Source organism: Lynx canadensis, chromosome B4, assembly GCF_007474595.2.
Source record: "Lynx canadensis isolate LIC74 chromosome B4, mLynCan4.pri.v2, whole genome shotgun sequence".
In the NCBI taxonomy this organism is placed as follows: domain Eukaryota; kingdom Metazoa; phylum Chordata; class Mammalia; order Carnivora; family Felidae; genus Lynx; species Lynx canadensis.
The window spans coordinates 47,687,972-47,712,469 of NC_044309.1; the positions used below are offsets into that span (position 1 = coordinate 47,687,972).

The following is a 24,498-nucleotide window of genomic DNA, read 5'->3' on the forward strand; positions in this document are numbered from 1 at the left end:
GTAGATTTCTTTTTCTTTTTTTTAAAGTAGCTTTCTTTCAAAATGATATTTTTTGAGATAGGAAATCAAACTAAACAAATTTTATAAGGCTTGAAAAATGTCTCTCATGTCAGATTTGATTAATTTTAATGGTGCTATGTATTGCACTTTTTCAGAGGCAGCAATTTGTGTAAGTGGGTATATATTGTTACTTTTTGTTAGTAAATAAGCATCCCGAGTCCCTGAAGAAAGGTTGTCCTCTGTATGTACACCTGTGTATATGAACCTATCAGCATGTTAGTTTACAATTCTGTCAAAAATATTGTAGATTACTATCTTTGCTTCCTAAAAGGGTAATTTAATTTTTAATTTAAGAATTATTTTAGATACTAGATATATGTATATAGTTCATCATACTTTTAGCCAGTATTTACTAAGTATATACTATGTGCCAGACATTGTATACTCATTAATATTGTATCAGAGGATTTTATTTTTTATTCTTTTGTTAAATTACCTTTGAAGCACATCATAATGATACCAGCATATTTTAAAATGTTTTCTAACAAAGCAGTGGGCACTTGAGATGTTTTAATTTTATACTAGATGCATGATGAGATGTGCCAGAGTGATTTGTTAAGAAATACATAAATATAGGTAGTAAAGTCCATTTTGATAATATTTCTAAAAGGGTACATTTGAAGTATTGACAAATACAGTAAATGGTGGTAAGGTCGTCATTTTGAATAAAGACAGTATTAATAAAGTGTGACAAAGCCGATGTAACTTCAGAAAGTTCAGTAAGTATACCTCATTTTAAAACAAATTCATCAGTATTAATTACATATAAGATTTTTTGGTTATAGTGCCAGTTAATAATACAAGCATTGCCTCTGTTTTACTTAAGACTTTCGAGTCCTTTTGGTAATTTTCCATGTGTAGAAGATTTTGTTAATGTACTTACATGGAGTGTTTATCTGCATGATGCTCAGTATTGTTTTCTTTCTTCTTGATGATAAATTTTTTTTAATTCTTTATGAGTATCTCATGCCCATTATTATCATCCTGTGAGATAAGCATACTAAAGAATTGTTCCATTTAGGACAAAGGAAAAGAATAACAGGCTTATTTAAGGTTAGCACGTAGGAGAATATGGATGTTGTTATTTTATGTACATTGCCTTTCATCGCTGTTATGATTATAGATAAACTTAGAAATGTAAACTCCCTAAAGTATAACTGAACATTCAGTTCTTTTGGTATAGTTGTTTTGTCTATGTTGAAAGTGTGACCCAGTAATAGGGGGCTGTTAGGTAAAACAAAAACAAAAACAAAAAATTAAGTATAGTTCTGCTATATATTTTTTCAAAGGACAGGTTTGAGATGTAATTCATGTACAATTCACCTGTATAAAGTGTACAGCTCAGTGGTTTTAAAAATATTTATAGAGTTTGTAACCATTACCACAATTAGTTTTAGAACATTTTTATTGTCCCCAAAAGAAGCCTTGTACCCACCTTTAGCAGCCATTTTTCATTTTCTCTCCAATCCCCCAACCCTAGACAACCAATAATGTGCTTTCTGTCGTTACAGATTTGCCTGTTCTGGACATTTCATGTAAATGGAATCATTCAATAATGTAGCCTTTTCTGACAGGCTTCTTTTACTCAGCATGTTTTCAAGATTCATTCATAGTGTAACACTGATATCAGTACTTCATTTCTTTTTTAATAGCCAAATAATATTCCATTGTATGGATATACCACATTTTATTTATCTATCAGTTAGTAGATATTTGAGTTATTTTGGCTATTATGAATAGTTACTTCTTGGCTATTATGAATAGCATTTCTATGAACATTTGTGTATAGGTTTGTGCATGGACATATGTTTTTATTTCTTTTGGGTATATAGCTAGGAGTGGAATTGCTAGATCTTATGGAAACTCAATGTTTTAATATGTTGAAGAACTGCCAGACTGTTTTGGAAATCAGCTGCTTCATTTTACAGTTCCATCAGCATTGTATGAGGCTTCCAATTTCTCTACATCTTGGCTAACACTTGTGATTTTCTTTCTTTTTGATTATCCATTCTGATATGTGTAACATGTTATTTCATTGTGATTTTGATTTGCATTTCTCTGATGACTAATGAAATTGCACCTCTTTTCATGTTTATTGCTTATTGGTGTATCTTTGGAGAAATATCAAGTCCTTTGCTTTTTGTTAAATTGGGTTGTTTTTTATTATTGAGTTGTAACTTTTTTTTTGTATGTTCTAGTAGATACAAGTATCTTATCAGGTACATTATTGGCAGACATTTCCTCCCATTGGGTGAGTTGAGTTGTTGGTTCACTTTCTTGATGTGTCCTCTGCAGCATAAAAGTTTTTGCATTTTGATGAAGTCCAGTCCAGTTAATCTGTTTTATTTTCTTTCATTGCTTGTTTTTTTTTGGGTCATATATAAGAAACCATTGCCTATTCTAAGATTTTATAGATTTATATCTAAGTTTTCTTTTAAGATTTAAAACTTTCAGCTCTTAAATTTAAGTCTGACTCTTGATTTTGGCCCAGGTCATGGTCTCACAGAGAGCGTCTCATTGGGCTCTGCACTGACAATGCGGAACCTGCTTGGAATTCTCTCCCTCCCTTTCTGCCCCTCCCCTGCTCTCTTGTGTGTGCATGCTCACTCTCTCTCTCTCTCAAAATAAATAAATACCATTAAATTTTTTTTTTTTAATTTAGGTCTTTGAGCCATTTGGAGTTAAATTTTTTTATATATGGCATGAGAATAGGGGCTCCAAATTCATTCTTTTGCATGTGGCTATCAAGTTATCCCCATACTATTTGTTGAAAATACTGTTCTTTCCTCATTGAATGGTCTTGGCACCCTTGTCAAAAATCAGTTGACCATAAATGTGAAGATTTTTTCTTGACTTGGAGTTCTATTCCATTGATTTATATGTCTGTCCTTTTTGCTAGTAGTACTACACTGATAGTATTACTGTAGCTTGTACTAAGCTTTGAAAATATCAAGAGTGAGTTTTTCTATGTTGTTTTTCTTTTTCAAGATTGTTTTGGCTATTTTGGGTCCCTTGCATTTCTATATGAATTTTGGATCACCTTGTCAGTTTCTGCAAAGAAGATGGCTAGGATTTTGATAGGGATTACGATGAATCAGATCAGTTTTGAATGTTGACATTTTAATATTAAGTCTTTAATTCAGGAATATACATTGTCTTAGTGTTTATTTAGATCTTTAATTTCCTCTACAATGTTTTATAGTTTTTCAGAGAATAAAGTTTTGTACTTCTTTTTGTTAAATTTATTTTTGATGCTATTATAAATTGAATTGTTTTTTAAATTTTACTTTCGAAATGTTCATTGCAACGGTATAGAAATACAATAGATTTTATATATTGATCTTGTGTCTTGCGACCTTCTAAACTCGTTTACCAATTCTAATAATTTTTTAGTGGATTCCTTACATTTTTCCGTATATAAGATTGTGTCATTGCAAATAGACATAGCTTTACTTTGTTCTTTTCAAGTTGGATAAACTTTATTTCATTTTCTTGCTTACTTGCCCAGGCCAGAACCTCTACTTATTGCTGAATAGAAGTGGTAAGAGCAAACATTTTGTCTTGTTCCTGATCTTAGGGCAAAAGCTGTCTTTCACTGTTGAGTAGGTGTTAGTTGTGGGTTTTTCCTAAATTCCCCTTAGAAGGTTGAGGAAATTCCCTTATTGTTTGTAGAGTGAATTCTATCATTTGCTAAGATGGCTTGTAGATAAGTTACTTTTAAAAGATAATTAAATATTTAGTACTGTGCTGATAATACTGTTGTAGCTAATATAAGAACCAGTCTGTAGGTTGGTAAAATTAAAAGTCTACTATCAGATTGCATTTACTGTGTGGTTAGGCTTTAGGAATTATATTAAACGACTTCTTCATTTTCAAAGAGATAGAGAAGAAGATTGTGGCAAACATCATGTATAGTTTACTCTTGAACAATGTGGTGCTAATCCCTAATGTAGTCAAAAATCTGCATGTAACTTTTAACTCTCCCAAAACTTAAGTACTAATAGTCTACTGTTGACTGGAAGCCTTTCTGCTAGCATGCAATTAGCACATTTTGTATGTTATATGTCATGTACTGTATTCTTACAGTAAAGTAAGCTAGAGAAAAGGAAATAGTAGAAAATTATAAGGAAAAGAAAATAAATTTACAGTACTGTACCTTAAAACTTTTTGCCTATGAGTGGACCCATGCAGTTCAAATCTGTGTTATTCAAGGGTCAACTGTCGTTTATTTATTACTTAACATTTTGATACAATAGAGCAGCCCATGGTAGCAAAATTTAAAGGATGAAATGTATAAGAAGGGCATCTGTGCCAATGAAAACAACTTGGTACTGAATTGGGTATCTGGTTGACCTTGCCAAGCTAAAATTCCTACTGTGTAAAGGAATGTGTGATAGCAGCATGGTTATTAATGTATTCATTTAGATCATATATTAAGGTGAATGTCATATAAGTTGTCAAATGAGAAAAGAATATGACTTGGTGTAGTGTCTGACATATAATTGTCCCTTGATAAGTGTCAGTTTCTTTTTCTCTCTTTAAATTGTTTTGTTAACAAAAAGGGGAATTTATAATATAGAAAAAGTAGTATAAGGCATGCCTAAAAATAATAAATATGAAACTCAAGATTATGCTTATCTTTGTGTTAAGGAGTTGGGGATGGGGAAGGAGGAGCATGCTATCTGGTAGTCATACAAAGGGCTTTGTTTTCTATTTCTAGTTGTTTTATTTCTTATCTGGATGGTGGGTACACACATGGTCATTATCTCAGAATTTGTGTCTTACTGCATGTTCACAGTATTTTATAATGAACACTGAATTATAAACGCAATCAGTATTGCTAGACATTTGTAAAATAATATAAAATTTGAGTTAGAATGGAACTTAGCAAGCATCTGGTCTGATCTTTGTTTTTACAGTTGAGCAACCTGAAATCTAGAGAGTTAGGGTGATTTATCCTATGTTGATTGTTCTGCTAATGTTAGAACAAACATTGAGGAGACCCAGTTTTGTTAGTTTAGAAATCCTGGGTAGGCCAAGCTTTTTATAATTATGCATATATTCTTTAAGTTTATTTATTTATTTTGAGAGAGAGAGAGAGAGAGAGAGAGAGAGAGAACACACACACACACACAAGCAGGGGAGGGGCAGAGAGAAGGAGAGACAGAATCCCAAGCAGGCTCCATGCCATCAGTGCAGAACCCTATGCAGGGCTCGAACTCATGAGCTGTGAGATCATGACCTGAGCCGATATCAAGAGTCAGATGCTTAACCAATTGCGCCACCAGGCACCTCTATAATTATGTATTTTTAAACTGATAAGAACAGATGCTACACTTGATCTTAGCCAAAAGGCTGAGAAGTGATTATAAATACGTATTTTTAAAGTGTGGTAGATTATATAATATTTCACCATTATTCTTTCTTCTTGTAAGCTTCTTGTAAGAAGATGATATATATCTATGCCTTTTGTCACGTGACATGAAGTATTTCCCAGTGGTTGCTTTTTACTTCTCCACGCCTTTAATGTGTAACTTGGCTTTAACCAATAGACTGTGAGTGAGAGTGATGTGTACTATGTCTAAGAAATAGCTTTAAGATCCTGGTGTATTGTACTGTTCTGTCATCGTAGTCTTTTCCCTTTGCCACAAGACCTAGATTTGGGGTGGGGGTGCCACTCCTTCAGCCTATGACCTAGAAAGATGAAGAATGTTATTAGCCAATAAGATTTTAGGGGTGGAAGTATTGTTGCAGTATTATTTAGTGAAAGGTGGCTGATACAGAAAGTAAGCTTTTCACTCTTTTTTCTTAGGTTTGGTCAATAAGAAAAGTTAGAGCTGTTTCCTGACATTTGAAGAATTTACGTTTTTCACCTTCTCATAAATCATCCTGGGTGTTTTAGTTCACCCAGTAAACTATGAAAAATACATTTGGACAACTGGTTTAAATTCCTGAAGAAATTATTACATGGACTTATGTAACTTTACTCATTATCTGCATAGGTGGTAGAATTTGGTGAGTAGGACAAGCTAGTAAATAGGGCCCTGGGGGATAGGATAACTGGCTAATTTCCTAAGGGAGTGTAACTTGATAAGTGTATTTTAAAATTGCATTTGTTAGATCAGGTCAGTCAGTTTTAATTTGCCTATATAACAGAATGATCCCAAAAATAATACACTTGGAAAAGTGATTTTAGGGTATCTTGCGTTTTTTTCATGTAGACTACCCTAGAATTTCTGAAAACATAGCAGTGAATGCAACAAGTTAGTGACCAGTCTGGTTTTGATGTGACCAAAATTTCAAGAACATGATTTGATCCTACTTTTCCCAAAGAATTGTTGGTAAACCAAACTCCCTGTTTCCTTTGTTGTTGATTATTTTTTAAAAATTTAATTTCGGATATTTCATTCTACATTTTGATACTCCAGCTAATATCAGTAGGTTGATGACAGGCAGAAGGGATTCTTTGTTGAGGTGTCAAATATTGTGATCACTTGATACTTTACTGAACGAGTATTAGATAACAGATTTCAGCAACTAATATTTTTTTAAAGATAGTAGGATAGCTATTGAATGTGTTTTATGAAATTAAGAGAAGAACGATAGCATAGAACTGAAAAATTGTGAACTGTGGGAGATTCTGGATCTTCAAGTAAATATTGCCAGTGCTTTGTGAGTGACTGGGAGAGAGAGCCTACAGAAAGCAAGAGAATATGGAAGTGTGATGATGTGGGATTTTAAACAGAAGTAGTGAAAGTAGTTCTACTGAAGTTTTAGAAAAATAATTAACAGAAATGAAAAGATATCCATTATTTAAGATAAAAATTTAGGGGTGTCTGGGTGGCTCAGTTGGTTAAGCATCCAACTTTGGCTCAGGTCATGATCTCCCGGTTCATGGGTTTGAGCCCCATGTCGGGCTCTGTGCTGGTGGCTCAGAGTCTGGAGCCTGCTTCGGATTCTGTGTCTCCCTCTCTCTCTGCCCTTCCCTCACTCGCATTCTGTCTCTCTGTCTCTCAAAAATAAAATAAAATGCAAAAAACAAAAAAATTTATAAGAAAAAGCTAAAAATTTAGAAAGTTCTTTATACTAAATTTGTACAGATAAGTATTAAAGTGGATGAACCATTGCATTATCAGTTTTACCAGTCTCATTAATGGACAGTAAACAGTGAAGCAGATTTACACATTTATTGTGTAACACCCTGAATATTCTTTATGATTTTATTTTCAGGACTGTTGCGGAATTCTCAACTAAATTTGGGAGTGTGAAATAAAATCATGCACTTCTCAGTTGAGAGTGGGTTCTCAGGGAATCAAGTGGCAGAATTGTGTTTCTAAAGAGGCTAGGAATCATGAGCATAAAGTGATTATGTAAGAATAAACCGTTATTAGTCCTGTTGGCCAATATTTATTTAGTCCATTTAATGAAAACTCAAATTTGAATAAAATTGTTCCCAGCATCTCAGTATTCAGATTAATGTTATAGTAACATCAGTTAACAGCATGAATGCACTTGGAGTGTTACGTCAAAGATAGAAATGTCAAGTCTGCTTAAATGGCTTTGCTTCACATTTTACAAGTTACTGCTAAGTTTTATTTTAAGTACACTTCATCAGGTATCCATAACTTTGAATTAGGATAGTGTTTGTGTATGTATGCATATGTTTTGATTTAACAATCCAGGTATTCCTATTGTTTTGTTAACTGTTCTTGGAAAGCAGTAGTACAGGCCCTTGTTTATTCATCAGAAAAACCCTACAGGAGACCTCTTATTCAAACAATAAATCTGGGAGTATATTATGAGTATATTTCAGTTTCATCGAATATGTTTCACTATAATCGTTCACCTTTATTTTCACAGCCTTTGGATTCTTGGTAGAGTACTTGCCCTCATCTGCTTCCCTTGTTGCTGGGCAAGGTTTGTGATACTGATGTCTGATTGGTTTTAGACAACTATGGCTTTGAGCCAATCAGGCAGTGAATTTCGGTTCTCTCACACAAGGAAGCACTGAAGCAGCTGCTGATTTATTTTTTTCTATGGGGAGATTATATAAACTAAGAGTATGGCTGCAGCAAGCTCCCTCTTGGGTATGTTTGAAAAATTACAAGGTTCATCTGGAACTGAAGGAGAAAAAAAAAATGAGGTTTATTTTTAAAACTTGTTTACTAAGAAAATCTGATAAGTGGTTAATTTGAGAAAAAATATATTCAGATGACAGATTACCTATTTTTATTTTATAATTTTATGTTTAAAGGACTGCAGAATGATATAGTATACAAAAAATTCCCCTTCAATTTACATGAATATTTACTGTTGTAATCCACACATTGCTTTATTGCTTCAAAAGGGGAGAGCTCAAAAAAAAAAAAAAAAAACAAAACAAAAGGGGAGAGCTCATAACATGCTGTGAAAGGCAGTTAAGGAGAAAAAGATGTAGTAGTTGTACTTACAACACTAAATATAGGTTGTCAGGAGTCAGACATTTTAATTTCATTAGGTGAATCAAACTGAGTCAGTTCAGTGCAGTAGACAACAAAGCACTTGATGATGCTATCTGTAGTAAACCTTTGGGTCCAAAATACTATTAATTTTTGGAGTCAGATCTATAACAATAGTGATAGGTAGGTATGAAAATAATCTTGTCATTTGGATTCAAGGTTCTGAATTTTTAGTTATAAATGCTTTATAAATATTAAGGATTGTGGATTGTTTTAAAAAAGAAATTTACATTTGAATTTTACAGATTCTTACTTATGGGGAGAGAAGTATATTCTTGTTATGTATGGTCCATGTTTGACTCATTCTCCAGTTAGGGAATTGATTTATATTTCTGGAAACATTCAGGGGTATTTAAAGGAAGATAAATTAAAATAGCATGAAAGGTGTATATTTTTATTTATTTATGTTATATTTTAATATGTATTGTATAGATTTAGATTTTATATGCATTTATGTTCTAGATTACTTATATTAGATAAAGAACCTCACTAACATATTTCGGATCCAGGTTTTAACTATGTTTCCCTGACCTTATTGTCTGTCTCCTGTTGCTGGGCAGGAATCAGAATGCTGGCTACTGATTGGCTGAGTTTGTGAGCAGCTCTTGAACAGCCACTTAAATTCTTGAGCTTTTTGAGCAGGCAGATTGTAGGCTAAGACATTACAGCTTTTGGTAATACTTCCCTTTGTTGTTTCATAGCTATGATCTCTTTGCTAGAAAAAAGGGTAAAAGTTGTAGGTAGAGGGGGGGACGAAGCAGAGAAGAGAATAACGTTTTCACTTAAAAAAAAATAAGAGGCTTATTGGCCTTTCCTTAAAATAATTTACTCAAAATTTGAAAAAAATTCCAAGCTATAGATACTTATTTGCAGGTAACATACCCTCTTGGTTATTTAATTATTAATTCGTCTGGTAAAGGTGAAGCCCTTTTTAATGCATTAGAAAAAGATTTTATTAATGACAGTATTTTCCTGTCTGAATATAAAGAGAGACCTAAAAACAGTTTTTGACTCTCTTCTTCATGAAAAAAGTATTTTCTAGAGAAAGTTCATGTTTTACACATTTACTTCTAGATATGGCAGGCATTTTCTACTGTAAATATAAGTGATTTTTCCTGTGAAAATGAATTACAGGCATATGAAAGCTTCATGATTCTAGTGTTGCAATCTAAAAAAAGTAGTTTTTCTTTTGTAGAATAGTTTTGTGAATGGCATTTCAATTCCAGATGACGGTATTTAAACTGATCCTTAGAAATGTATTCTTCCGGTAGTACAGCCATGGAGACTTGTTTGCAGGTAACACACTCTTTTCAAATGTGTATCTTTCTTAAATATACTTTGCTTATGCAAAATACGTTTTTAAAAAGTTATTGCTGATTGGTTTACACAGATATGGTTGAACTAGTTTGAACTGGTTCATGCTACTTCCTTATGCTTTGTCTATTTTTCGTTATACTTAGAACCCATAAAATATCTGGTAAATGGCTGTAGTGTGCTCCCTTGTGGGTATAGATGGTAGTTATTTTGTAATTCTTTGTACAGTACTATATTATTACTGAATTGAATGACAACTTAATTGGTAAAAAGCCAGCTTGCGTGGAGTGTACTTATTTTTATTAAATGTTATTTGGTGGTGGCAATTTAAATGTAATGTTTGCATGTTGGATTTCTCACCTATATACAAAATAACAGAAGTATTTGAGAAATTTGTCTCAGATTCTCTAGTTTATGCCTAAAAACACTGTGTATATACATAGACAATTACTAAGTTCTTAATGTATGGAATCTCATTTAATCGTGACTACAACCTCTGTGGCAGGTACTGATAATGATAGGCCCTTTTTAAAATTGCTGAAACCAATGTTAGGAAACTTGCCCTGTGTCACATAGTAAGCACATGGGAGAGCTGGAATTCAAAACCATGTTTTCTGTCTGCAGAATTCATGTTCTTAGTGGGGTTACTGAAAATTATGAAAATACACATTTTTTTTAGAGGAATGCTTGCTTTTAATGCAACTCACAATAACTGTCAGGTATCCATGTAACAGCTGACAAATGTGGATATTATGAGGTCAGAGTCCAAAAGAATTACAGCTCAGGTCTAAAATATTTAAAAAGTAACCATACTCCTTAGGTTATAAATTTAATTATTTTCTGTCTTTGAAGTCAGCAAGAAAAAGTGATTACAAAATTTGCATTGTATCTTCTTTGCAGAAAAATTTCCAGTTAGTATGAGTTCGGAATGTATAGTGGGTGGGGAAAAAACTTGAAGTTTTAATGTTAGACTGTAATGAATAACCCTTAAAATAGTGCCTATGATAATTTTGCAGTAAAGCTTCTGTTCAATTGAAAGGTAATTTTCCTGAATAGTTTTACTGAGTTCCATAATTAAAAGTCTAGGAAGACTAGGAAATACATTATAAGTAATTGGCTTAAAGTGAACAAATGAATGCAGAACGTACCACAATCTAGAAGTACTGTAATAAAAGTGGTAGGTTTTCAAGCTGTATTGACCTCTGGCAGATAGGCTAGGCCATTGTTTTATGCCTTTCAGCCAGAAGAACTATAGAACACCAGAATCAGACCTGTAATTGAACAAGTTGGATTTATTACTTGTTGCAGTGAGGGAGAATGCTCATCCTTGGGGAAACTGCGAGGCACATCGGTAAGGGATATTAGAAAAAAACCTAGTATAGGATTTGGGTTTAGTGTAGTAGAGATTGGGTTATTTGGGGGCGAGTTTGAGGAAATAGAGCCTTACTCTGGATTGGGTGCTGTCAAAAAGTGGAGGCAATTTGGGGCGCCTGAGTGGCTCAATCAGTTAAGCGTCTGACTTCGGCTCAGGTCATGATCTTGCAGTCTGAGGGTTCAAGCCCCGCTCCTGGCTGTGTGCTGACAGCTCAGAGCCTGGAGCCTGCTTTGGATTCTGTGTCTCCCACTCTCTGACCCTCCCCTGCTCATGCTCTCTGTCTCTCCCTCTCTCTCAAAAATAAATAAACATTAAAAAAAGTTAAAAAAAAAGTGGGGGCAATTCTATGCTTGGTTATCTCAATAAATCTCTGTAGGGAGGACAGACTACAGTTAGGATAAAGATGTAATTAAAAAAATTAGGCATCACTCATTTAGAGGGAGAGGTTGCACAGTGTTGATAAAAAAAAATTAGGCATCACTCTCAGAGAGGGAGAGGTTTGATATTTCATGGGTTGCACAGTGACCTTGTCTAATTTGGGTGATTTTATGTACAGAAGGAGAACAACATGGCTTAGCTGTAAGCATCAAGTCAATTTATAATAATGAGACCTAGTTGTAAGTGTCAGGTAAGTTCCCAGATGTCAGAGGCTGCTTTTTTCTCCCTCTCCAGCTAAAGCAAGTGTATCTTACCATCATTCCTACAGGTAATGGTGATGATAAATGAATATACAATATGAAAGCAACATTCTTGCTTCCTGTATATCTTAGTCCTTAAAAGACTTCTGTTTTATTCTGTTAGAAACTGGTTACATTGTTTTCTCCAGGACCGAGTCCTTGCACTCTTTCTTGCTTGCCTTACTGCACTGGCTAGATGTTAACATACAAATGGTATTAGAGAACATCCTTGTTTTGGTTCTGATCTTATTTCACCGTTACTTATGATATCTGTAGGGTTTTTTTTTTTTTTTTTCCAACGTTTATTTATTTTTTTGGGGACAGAGAGAGATAGAGCATGAACGGGGGAGGGGCAGAGAGAGAGGGAGACACAGAATCGGAAACAGAGATAACTTTTATTATATTTGTTTTCTTCTAAGTTTTTTGAGAATTTTAATTTTTTTTATTTAAAAAAAATTTTTTTTAACACTTATTTATTTTTGAGACAGAGAGAGACAGAGCATGAACGGGGGAGGGGCAGAGAGAGAGGGAGACACAGAATCGGAAGCAGGCTCCAGGCTCTGAGCCATCAGCCGAGAGCCTGACGCGGGGCTTGAACTCACGGACCGCGAGATCGTGACCTGAGCTGAAGTCAGACGCTCAACCAACTGAGCCACTGAGAATTTTAATTTTGAGTCAGTGTTGAATTTTGTCAAATGAATGGTCTGTGTCTGTTGATGATCTGGTGTTTATTTTCACTCTCTATTCTGTTTTTGCAGTGAATCACATTCCTTGAAGTTTCTTTTTTCCCCCTTTTGTTAAATAGGGAATTTATAGTCTCATAGTTCTGAGGCTAGAAGTCTGAAATCAAGGTGATCCAGGGCCCTGCAGGAACTAGGAATTAAAGAAGGATCTATTCCAGACCTCTCTCCTACCTGTGATTTGTGACAGCTTAACTCCAATTTTTACATGGCTCTCTGTGTGTGTATCTGTCTCGAAAATTTCCCCTTTTTATAAGGATACCAATCATTAGGGCCCACCTAATGACCTTATTTTAACTTGATTACCTCTGAAAAAGTATCTAAATAAGGTCACATTCTGAGGTATTGGGGCTTAGGGTTCTAATTTTTTATCAAATGGACACCTTGGTTGGGCCTGAATACAGCCATAATGCTTCATGACTCATAATCTACATTGCTTGATGTTTTTTTTAGTATGAGACCAACTTCGTATTTTTTAAAGGAGTTTCACATAGTCATATTACTTTTTAAAGAAACTTCTAACTACTTTTAGAGAAACTCACATGTGAAATAATAAGTCACAGTGGAAATTAGAAAATATTTTAACAGAGCAACAATGAAAATATGACACATCAAAATATGAGATGCAGCTAAAGCAACGTTAAAAGGGAAATTTATAGCTTTATGTGTATTACAAAAGAGGAAAGATAGAAAATTAACAATTAATGTTTAACATGATGTGGAACTGCCAGACTGTTTTCCAAAGCAGCTATACCATTTTATAATCCCACCAGCATTGTGTGAGGGTTTCAGTTTGCTTGCTTCTTACCTATACTTGTTATTCTCTTTGATCATAGCCATCCTGCTATGTGTGAAGTGTTATGTCATTGAAGTTTGATTTACATTTCTCTGATGACTAATAACATTGAGCATCTTTTCATTTTTAGTGTTTATTGGCAGTTTGTCTATTGGCAATTTGTATGTCTTTAATTAATTAATTTATTTATTTTTTAAGTTTTAATGTTTATTTAGTTTATTTTTTGAGAGACAGAGAGTGAGTGGGGGTGGGGCAGAGAGAGAGAGGGAGACGCAGAATCAGAAGCAGGCTCCAGGCTCCGAGCTGTCAGCACAGAGCCCGATGCGGGGCTCAAACCCACGGACCGCGAGATCATGACCTGAGGCGCAGTCTGACGCTTAACCCACCAAGCTACCCAGGCGCCTCATCAATTTATATGTCTTTTAGAGAAATGTTTATTCAGTTCCTTTGTCCATTTTTAAGTTGGGTTACTTTTGTTGTTATTCAGTTGTAATAGTATTTAGTATTTTTTAGATGCAAGTCTCTTAGATACATATTTGCAAATATATGATTTATAATATTTCCTATTGTGTGAGTTGTCTTAGCAAATTTTTGATGATAATCTCTTGTAAATATGTTTATAGTACTGTTAATCTAGATATGCCTGGTTGCAAATGTAATCTTTCCTCCTGTGTTCCTTAGTTCTCTTCTCTTTTTCCTTATCTTTGTACCTCTTTCCCATTCCTCTGCTTTCATTCTCTTACACTTTTCTTTTTCCATCTACTTTTTTACTGCATTTACTTTTTTTTATGCTAATGTATCTCCTCCAGACTCTGAATCCATTAGCTTACTAAGAATTAAAACTAGAAACTAGTCACTTTTTTCTTTTACTTTTTTTTTTTTTTTAATGGTATGAATGGTCGTTATTGTTTGCAATGGAAAGTGGGAGAGGAGGGAACATGACAGTTCCAGCTCCAGGGGTGGCTCCAAAGACCTACTCTTTTGCTGTCCCCCCAAAAAAGCAAGTCATTTTTTTTCCTAATGCTTCTTAATAATTGATCTTCTATGGACTGTACCTGTCATCAATTTTATATTACATAAACCCAATTAATACGAAAATTAACACAGCAGGGATTATTATGCTTTGTATACCATTATTTCAAAATTACATGAAAGGCTGCTTGCTCATAAGATCAATTTGCAATTTGTCTTATGATTAGGTGGCTTCTGTTTTCATTATTAAACTTTCTTTCTTTCTCTTTTTAAAGATTCAAAATGGATAGTATAGAAGAACCTCAGAAAAAAGTCTTCAAGGCTCGAAAAACAATGAGAGTGAGTGATCGTCAGCAGCTTGAAGCAGTGTACAAGGTCAAAGAGGAACTGTTGAAAGCTGATGTCAAGCTATTAAATGGCAACCATGAAAATGGAGATTTGGACCCAACTTCACCTTTGGAAAATATGGATTATATTATTGACAAGGAAGGTGAATGGCATTGAAGAGCTTTGTTTTGACCCTGAAAAAAGTAAATCAGAATGGAAAGAAACCTCCTGTACCTTAAATGTTAATGTAAAAAATAAGCAGGATGATGACTTAAAGCATGAACCTTTGTCTCCTAATAATATAGCTCCTGAACTAGTCTGTAAACTGACTGCTGAACCATCTTCTGATGAGCCAGCCTCTGGTGATCTGGCTATGGGAGATCCAGCTGCTGGAGATTCAGCCCCTGAAGATCTGGCCTCTGAAGTACTAACCTCTGGTGATCCTGCCTGTGGCGATCCCACTTCTGGTGATCCCACCTCTGGTGATCTCACCTCTGGCGATCCCACCTCTGGTGGAATAGTCTCTGGTGAAACAGTCTCCAGTGAACCATTCTCTGGTGACTTGGTCTCTGGTGAATCAGTCCCTGGTGAATCAGTCTCTGCTGAGCCAGTGTCTAGTGATCCGGCTTCTGATGATTCAGCCTCTGGTGATCTGTCCTCCGAAGCCCTGGCCTCTGATGATCCAGCCTCTAGTGATCCGGCTTCTGGTGATCCAGCCTCTGGTGATCCAGCTTCTGGTGATCTGCCCTCTGACGAACCCACTTCTGATGAACTGACTTCTGAATCAGCCTTTGATCCTACGTTTGAACCAAGTTCTGTACCAGTTTGTGAATCTGTTCCTGAAACTGACATTACAGAGCCTAGTAGCAATAAAGGTGGTGATTTTCTTGAGAAAAATAGTGATGATGAAAAGTTAGACCAAATTTTCTCATTTGACGAGAAAAATAAGGCTGATAGTAATGTTGATGGCGATGAAGAAACTCTAGAAACAGATGATACAGTTATTTGTTCAAATCTACCTCCTGAAAATGAAAAGAAGGTAAAGGAAGATACTGTCACAGAACCTGCTCTTGGAGAGGAGGCTATATCTAGCAGTATGGAAATTGACCAAAGTGAAAAGAATGAAAATGAAAATTCTGCAGTCCTTTCAGAAACCATTAGTGAAAATGTTACAAAAGATGAGAAAAATGAGATTATCTTGGAAAACACAGATTCTATGGAGACAGATGAAATTATTCCTATTTTGGAAAAGCTTGCACCTGCCGAGGATGAACTTACTTGCTTTTCTAAAACTTCTCTTCTTCCAATTGATGAGACAAATCCAGATTTGGAAGAGAAGATGGAAGGTTCTTTTGGTTCACCATCCAAACAAGAAAGTAGTGAGAGTTTGCCAAAAGAAGCCTTTTTGGTCCTTTCTGATGAGGAGGATATTTCTGGTGAAAAAGAGGAGTCTGAAGTTGTACCACAAAATGAAACATGCTCTCCAGGTTAGCATATTACTTAAGTTTTATAAAGATTTTGATTAGGTTTGATAAACTGCTTAATAAAGCAGTTTTACAAAGTTAAAAATTTTTTTTAGTTGCTGAGAAAGTTGAGAACGATGGTGACTGGAATGATCTCTTAACTTCATAGATTCTTAACAGAATTTAGATTTACAAAGTATCTACTCTGAGAGCAATATTATGTGAAGTGACAAGAAGGGAGGTAAAATAATGGGAAAATATGGCTCTTGCCCTTAAGGGGCCTATTGTCTAGGAATAAAGAGATGAGATGGACCAATATAATACTGTGAGATAACAGTTTTAAGTCAGTACATAATTGATCAAAGTCCTAACAATTGGTTTTCCTATCACTTAGCAACCAAGTAACTTAGAGTGGATTAATTTGTTTGCTTCGAGTATAACAAATCACCTTTTACAATTTTCCCATTTTTAGTATTCTTTGTCTGAAAAACAACACCACCATTGCTAAAATCCAGAAACCTTGAGCCTGATAATCTATTTGATAAGTCTTCATCTGTTTGCTTTCTGAGCCCTCTTGATTCTACCAACTTACTCTCTTCCTCTGCATCTTCTGAATGATCTCTCCTGTAACTTAAGTTTTGTATTTTGTTCTTCTCTTTCATTGGGGTCCCTGTTACTTTTAGGTTAATTCCAAACCCTTTATATGAAAGTATATAAGCTTCATAATTGTTCAAAGCCTATCTTTCCATCTCTTTTATTATTCCTAGAGAAAAGGAAAGAATGAGAAAAATCCTATTTTGCTTTCATGGTCAAAACTCAAATATCACTTCCGTTGAAACTTCTCAGTTCTTTTCAGAGTGGCATGAATACCTTTATGTCCTTCTCTTTGCCTTAGAACTCTGTGAGAGGAGTGACCTTGTAGCATTAAACACAGCATTTGGTTTCTAGTTTGTTCAAAAGAAGAAAAGAGGCCTAGGAGACTCAGGGGATGTTTTTTCCCCAATAGATCATACCAATTTTTGGAGGTAGAGATTTTTTTTGTTATTAAAAGATGACTTCATTTCCAAAGAGTATTTATTCATTTATTAAAGCTGTCTAGAGAGACAGGCCAAGCTCTTCTTGGTTCTGGGGATTTAAAGATAAAATTTAGTACTTGCCTTTAGGATGCAGACAAGAATTCAATCACAGGACATTAATAAAGGCTGTGAATACAGTTAGTAATGTTAAATTGGTATTCTGGGAGTTTATAGAAGGGTAACTTTATAAAAACATAAATGTATTCAGGAAAGCACTTTCCTTTCATTGTCTGCATAATATAGGGTTTTAGTGAAGATAATCCCCTTAATTGCATGTCCATCCTACTTGCTCAGGCCAAAAATCTTGGAGCCATTCTTGTTTTTCTCTGTATTCCATATCCCATCAGTCCATCAGGAAATCCTGTTGCCTCTACCTTCAGAATAGATGTAGAATCCAGTCTGTTATCATCCACTACTGTCCCTCTTGCTCTGAGCCACCGTCATCAGGTCAAAATAATGCTCATGTCAGTGCTCAGTGAATATTTGTGGAGTGAATGAATAATTGGTAATATAAGAGAAGTGTATTATGGAAGACCTTGGTTACAATGCTAACACATTCTAACAGTACTGCGGAGCCATCGAATGATTTCAAGCAGAGGAGAATGATATGATGAGGTTACATTTTGGAAAGATAAGTAACCATGTTAGGGTGACCTTAAACTCATCATTCAGTAAGAACTGTTTATAGAGAGAGTGGTATTAGGGCAAGTCCTCTAAACCACCTTTTGGTAGACTATATAAGAAAGTCATAGCAAATTGCTATATTATATTCATGAGTTTATACATTTTACCTTTATGTCCCGACTGATATTGGGAACCCTCCCTTCCCACTCAATGCTGTTAAATGCCAGGACATGACTATTAAGCCATCCTTGTGGTTATTACTTTTAGACTTTATCTGATTTTGTGCTACTATGCAGAGTACGTTGTAGGTGATAGATTTAATTTTCTTAGCTGATAAGTAAACTTTTATTTCCTGTCTTCCCTTCACCAATCCCCCAAGGAAATTTTTGTGTATAGTTACGTTTGAAGTATACTTTTCTTCATGGTCTTAAAACTGTGCTCTGTTCTCTTTACATGGTAGTGGAATCTGTACGTAGTTACAGTAGTCCCCTTTTATCAATGGTTTCATTTTGCATGGTTTCAGTTTTTGCAGTTTTAGTTACCCACAGTCAACCATGGTCTGGCAGCAGATGATTCTTCTTCTGACTTACTGTCTTTAGTATTGACTTTCTGGGTCAGGGGTAGTCCAAATCTAGATGGTAATGCCTATGTCATTCACCTCACTTCATCTCATCACATAGGTATTTTATCATTTCACATCATCACAAGAACTGTGTGCAGAACAATAAGATATTTCAAGAGAGACCATATTTATATAATTTATTACTATTATATATAATATATAGCATACTATATATTATATATATAAAATTACATATATATATATTTCACCTCACTTCCTCTCATCACATGGGTATTTTATCATTTCACATCATCACAAGAACTGTGTACACAACAATAGGATATTTTGAGAGAGACCATTATATATATATATATATATATACATATATATATACTTATATACAATATATAATTATAGTGTTATATACTAATATTATATGTTATATATAATAGTGTATGCTAGTTCTAATTATTTAGTAGTTTACTGTTGTTAATCTCCTGTACCTGATTTATAAATTAAATTTTATCATAGGTGTGTCTGTGTAGGAAAACATGTATAGGGTTCAGTTTCTATCCATGTTTCATGACCCTCACAGGGGGTCTTGAACATAAGCCCCTGCAAATGAGAGGGCCTGTACCGCACATGGTCATTTTTGTTGCTTTGTACCGTTCTGAGGTATTATCTTTCACTTTTTCAATTCTTGGACTAATTTTAATGTTTTCAGAACCAGAGTTATAAATTGAAGTACTGAACTCTGGCTCTTCCCTCTAGCTACTAACGTTGATTTGCTTGTACTAACAGGAAATATAAACCTCTGTCATTTCAGGCACTTTAGCAAATTTGTCTTAAATATAGCAGTTATGATGGCTATGAGCAGCAACAAAAAATAATGAAAGATACCAGAAAACAAATAGAAAACCATTTTAATTTTACAATAGTAAAAGAAAGACCTAAAAAGTATTGCAGATATACTGAGTAGGCATGAAGACACTGTCATATTGTTGGCATATTACTGTATGATAACTGATGTTTACCCAGATGACTAAAATCTAATCGTTTATTAAGAAGGCTAGGAAAATAAAAATTTCTCTCTGGAAAAGTTCATGGCAGCAGTAGAGGAGGTACACATAATAGTTTGTCTTCCCATTCACTCTTACGTTATAGACTCTTTTTTCTCTAGCTCCTGTTCCATCTTTTTCCTCTCTTTCAAGAGCCGTTCTTCAAGGTACAGTAATAGGCTGCACACTATATTTTCCTTTTCCTAATTACTCTTTAGTTGCATTTTGATTTTCATCTTCCAGCATCCCTTCCTAATTGTTATAGTGAAGTGACATTGATGAACAGGCAATTTATAGAAAAGGAAATACAAATAGCCAATAACATAAGATTCTCAACTTCACAAAGCATATCAGCAAAATGTGGCATTATTGATAAAAGTGAAATTTGTTTTTTGAGTGGTATCATAATTTGGAAAATAAAGACTCTATAAACTTTCATCTCAAGCAGTCCAGCTACTCTGTGTCTCTGGAAACTGGGTACTAAGAAATTCAAGAATCACCACCCTCAGTATTAAAATCAGGAGGATTTGGAAAACTATATATAGGAAAATAATGCTTTGTAATGAGTTTGTGATCTATAAGGGAGCAAAAACAAATTTTCATTTCATTGAAACTGGAGTTGAAGGATAAGATCTTAAGATATTTCCAATGAGCATAGTAAATGGAGAGTTAATTTTCTAATGCTTTTTATTTTTTTTTAATTTATTTTAAAGTTTATAATTGGTTTAGTAGGGGCACCTGGCTGCTCAGTGGGTAGAGCATGTGATTTTTGACCTCAGGGTCATGAGTTCAAGCCCCATGTTGGGCATGGAGCTTACTTAAAAAAATAGTCTTAATAATCTTATGTGCTCTGTTAACTGTTTTGTTTTGACTATAGTCATGGTTACAGCTTTATTGTTTTACCTTAGCGTGAAAAAAATATTCTTGAGGGTCCTTATTAATAGGTTCATCAATGATCCTGTTTCACCTAAAAGGTCTTTTCAGTCATTTAGCCTTGACTTCTACCATCAGGTTGTTGGGATTTAAACTTTGCTGTTTGGAGAAGAAATGCCATATCAAAATCTTTATATAATGCTATATTTCTTGTGATTACTTATTTAATTTGGGTTGCAGAATATGAGGAAACACCATGCATTATTGAAACCACTGGGGAGCCAGTTGCAGTGATGTAAGGAGGAAAATAGAAACCCAAACATGTTAGTGAATTGTTCTTCTCCCCCATTTGATGTTTATGTTAATTGAGGAGATATAGATTGATTACTAAAGACCCTTCTGGTACCTCTGGGATTTTATTTGTGTTAATAATGCAATTGTATAGACATTTTTAGCAGTATTTTTTGGGTAGCATTCTTTAGTTATATTTTATTATATGCGTTATGAAAATTTACCTTTTTGTACATTGGACTTTTCTCATCTATATGATGGCAGAAATAATGTATAGGATTATACTAAGGATATGAAGTAATGTATGTCATGCACTTAACTCAGTTGTTGGCACTGGCATCAATTAAATTAAGCTTTCTTTATCTTTAGGGTAGTTTTTCCATTTCCATTTATAAAACTGTCTCATATCCATTAAATAACTTAATGATTTAATTTGTCTCATTAAAATTTTAGGTGTTTTGAATTTGCCAGTACTTTGTAATTTTTTTTGTAATTGTCACAACTACTACAGTACTTTAGTTTTAATAATTGAATGTAATGGAGTCTAAATGCTTTATAATAGTTTTCGCATTTTATTAATCTGCCGTTGACAGTAAATTACTAAGTCAATTCTTTGTTTTAAAATCTATAGTGTGAATTTTCTTCCACATTAAGAGCTTTTAAAAGTGGACTTGGTCATTCTGTGCTCTCTTTTATTCCTAAAATGTCACATTTTGAGACCGATTTTATTTTATTAAAAACAATTTTTTTTTTACATTTATTTATTTTTGAGAAACAGTGAGACAAAGCATGAGTGGGGGAGGGGCAGAGAGAGAAGGAGACACAGAATCCGAAGCAGGCTCCAGGCTCTAAGCAAGTGGTCAGCACAGAGCCTGATGCAGGGCTCGAACCCATAAACTATGAGATCATGACCCAAGCCAAAGTCAGACGTTCAACCGACTGAGCCACCCAGGCACCCCAAGACTGAGTTTATTGACAGGATAGTTAATACCAAAGTGTAAATTACAATGAGCGCTATGAATGCCAATGTAAGTAAGATTCCTTTTTATTTTTGTTATAGCAGAAGTAGAAACTAACGAAAAGGACAGCAAACCTGAGGAAGAAGAGCAAGTAATAAATGAAGATGAAAGACCTTCTGAGAAAAGTAAGCATGTACAAAAAACTTGACCTGTTTAAAAAAAATAGTAATTCAATGTTTCTTCTTTTAAGGCTCTGAAATATACTTTAATTTCCATGAGATGACTTAAAAATGTTTTTAGTTTAAGTGAAACACAGTTCAATCATTTTCTTGAGAGCTAACCCAAGGATTTTTGAAAGTATTATTTCATATACTTCAGTGTTTTATTTATACTTTTCATTGTACCATAAGAAAGATTTAAGCTTAATATTTAGTAAAGTACTATCTGAATGTCTTGAGATAAATTGAGTAAGATTTATATTTAGAGCATGGGACTAATAATTTTCTCAGGAGTAATATAAACAAATGAAATTATGTATCTTAGTCTCCTTAAGGTACTTAAGCTTCATGGGATGGGGAATTGATGGAATGGGGTGTCATTAGGTTTATAAGATTATCATGGGGTTAGAAGTCAGGATACCTAGGTTCTATATCTTTCCCTGTCATTCTGGTTTCCATGTATGACATATAAGTTATGATTACAAGAGAAGTTATAGAAGAGAATTGGATTTTAAGAGTAGGCACATAGTTATGTGGATATAGAGAAAAGTGAAGAGGGACAGTTATGGTTACATAAGGACATTTCCATTTAATAAGTGGAGATTTTAGTATTTTTACTTTTTATATACTGAAAAAGAAACCAGGTAATAAAATTTGCTTATGATCTCATGAATGTTACCAATATATGAAATATAAAATTTTTAAATGAAGATCTTTGAATATCTTTACCAAATTGACTTTTATAATGACATTAATTTTATTTTTATTTATTTGACATTCATTAGAATATATTAAGAATAACTATTCTTATGTTATTTTTCTAAAGCTAATGATTAAGAATTTTTTTCTAAATTTACTGAGAAAAAAATATACTGAAAAGGAAGAATTAAATAATTAAAGCTATGCACAGTTGTTAGAAATCTGTGACATGAGAATGAGTAATATATTTTGTCAAAGGATTCATGTGCACTATAAAGTTTAGGAAAGGGAATGAATATGAGCTGATTTCTCATATCATATCATATTCATATTTTAGGTGATTCTCAAGGAAAGAATATTTATGTTTATATTGTACATTGCTCGGCCTTTAAGAAGTTCTTGTTTAGTATATTGAAAATCATTTGAAGCTCAGAGCAAAGAAGCTACCTACTCACTTTTTTTTTAAGTGTATTTATTTTGAGAAAGAGAGAGAGAATGTGCGCAAGCTGGAGAAGGGCAGAGAGGGACAGATCTCAAGAACAGTGAGATCATGACCTGAGCCAAAATCAAGAGTCAGATGCTTAACCAACTTAGCCACGAGGTGCCCTTACCACACTTTTCTAATCTCAAAAACAATTCATAAAATAACTGATTGAGAATGGTATTGTTGTGATAGGTAGGAATAATACTTTGCTGAGAGTGGAGAAGAGGCATTAAGGTCTATAATAAAAACCTGATTAATCATTATGCTTTTTGTTCTCAGGTGAATTTTCCAGAAGAAAGCGTTCTAAGTCAGAGGACATGGACAATGTACAGTCCAAACGTCGTCGATACATGGAAGAAGAATATGAGGCAGAATTTCAAGTGAAGATTACAGCCAAGGGAGATATTAACCAGAAGCTACAAAAGGTGTTACAGATTATAAATCAAAAACCATATTAAATAAAAAACATGACTATTTTTATTCTATTAGGTTTTTGACATTATTCTGTATTTTATTGGTGTATTTGGGTTTTTCATAGAGAGAACTTGACAAAAATAGTTGAGCTTATTATTCTCAATAATTTAAAAAACTTTCTGATTCTTTTTTAAGATTTTATTTTTTCTTCTATATTGAACTTTATTCTAGTGGAAATATTAGAGTCTTATATGTTAACATTTTAATCTTTGTTACAAGCTGGTTTCATGGTTGTAAGTTCCTGTATTGTAAGTCTTTGTTATGTACTTTAGGCTTAGTATTAAAAATGATAGGGACAGAGCTTTAGAATGACTAGGGAAAGGGAGTATTTAAAATGTGGACTTATGAAACGTCAGCCAAATCTATGAAGCTAGAGTTAGAAATACTGAAAATACATAGCATTCGATATATTTTTCAAAATGTGTTAACAGATATGTATGAAAACTGCCTTTTAAAGAAGAATATGAAACTCAGCTGAAATTAATTTTTTAAGGTCTTGTAAATTTAATGATGAAATTATAACTAATCCAGGTTTTAGACTAATGTCCTTCCATTAAGATATAGTATAATATACACATTGAAAAAAGAATAGTGAGGCAGTAAAAGTAGCTTTTTTTCCTTCCAACTTTTAAATTTGTCATATGGAACTAATAATGCTTACTTAGTCTTTTTTATAGCGTTGTTACAAATATGAAGATAGGCATGTGAAAGAATTTTGAAACTTCTATTTGAAACTTCTGTGTACTGAGAGTTTACTCCTCTGCAACAGTATTACTCAAGTATGGGCCGTGGACATGCACTATATATTATCTATTTGTTATGGATCCAAATAAGATAAATATGTAAATTGTGAGTAGGCATTCAGAAATATTTTATAGAAATTTCATAGTGCAGGGACGTTCTTACTGTCTCAAAATTATCATCTGCAACAGATTAGAAATTTTAAAAACTGGTCTTT

General features: G+C 33.9%; 1 protein-coding gene and 1 pseudogene across 1 annotated transcript in view; one reads left to right on the plus strand and one right to left on the minus strand.

Moving 5' to 3' along the window:
- The window catches only part of LOC115518342 (activating transcription factor 7 interacting protein), a 106,528-nt gene that overhangs the window by 22,556 nt on the left and 59,474 nt on the right, over positions 1-24,498 (plus strand). The window contains 4 exon segments of the mRNA XM_030321793.1: positions 14,708-14,920; positions 14,922-16,246; positions 21,767-21,850; positions 23,346-23,491. Of these exon segments, the coding sequence (XP_030177653.1) occupies positions 14,708-14,920; positions 14,922-16,246; positions 21,767-21,850; positions 23,346-23,491 (1,768 nt within the window).
- On the minus strand, positions 5,265-5,427 carry LOC115519630 (annotated as a pseudogene).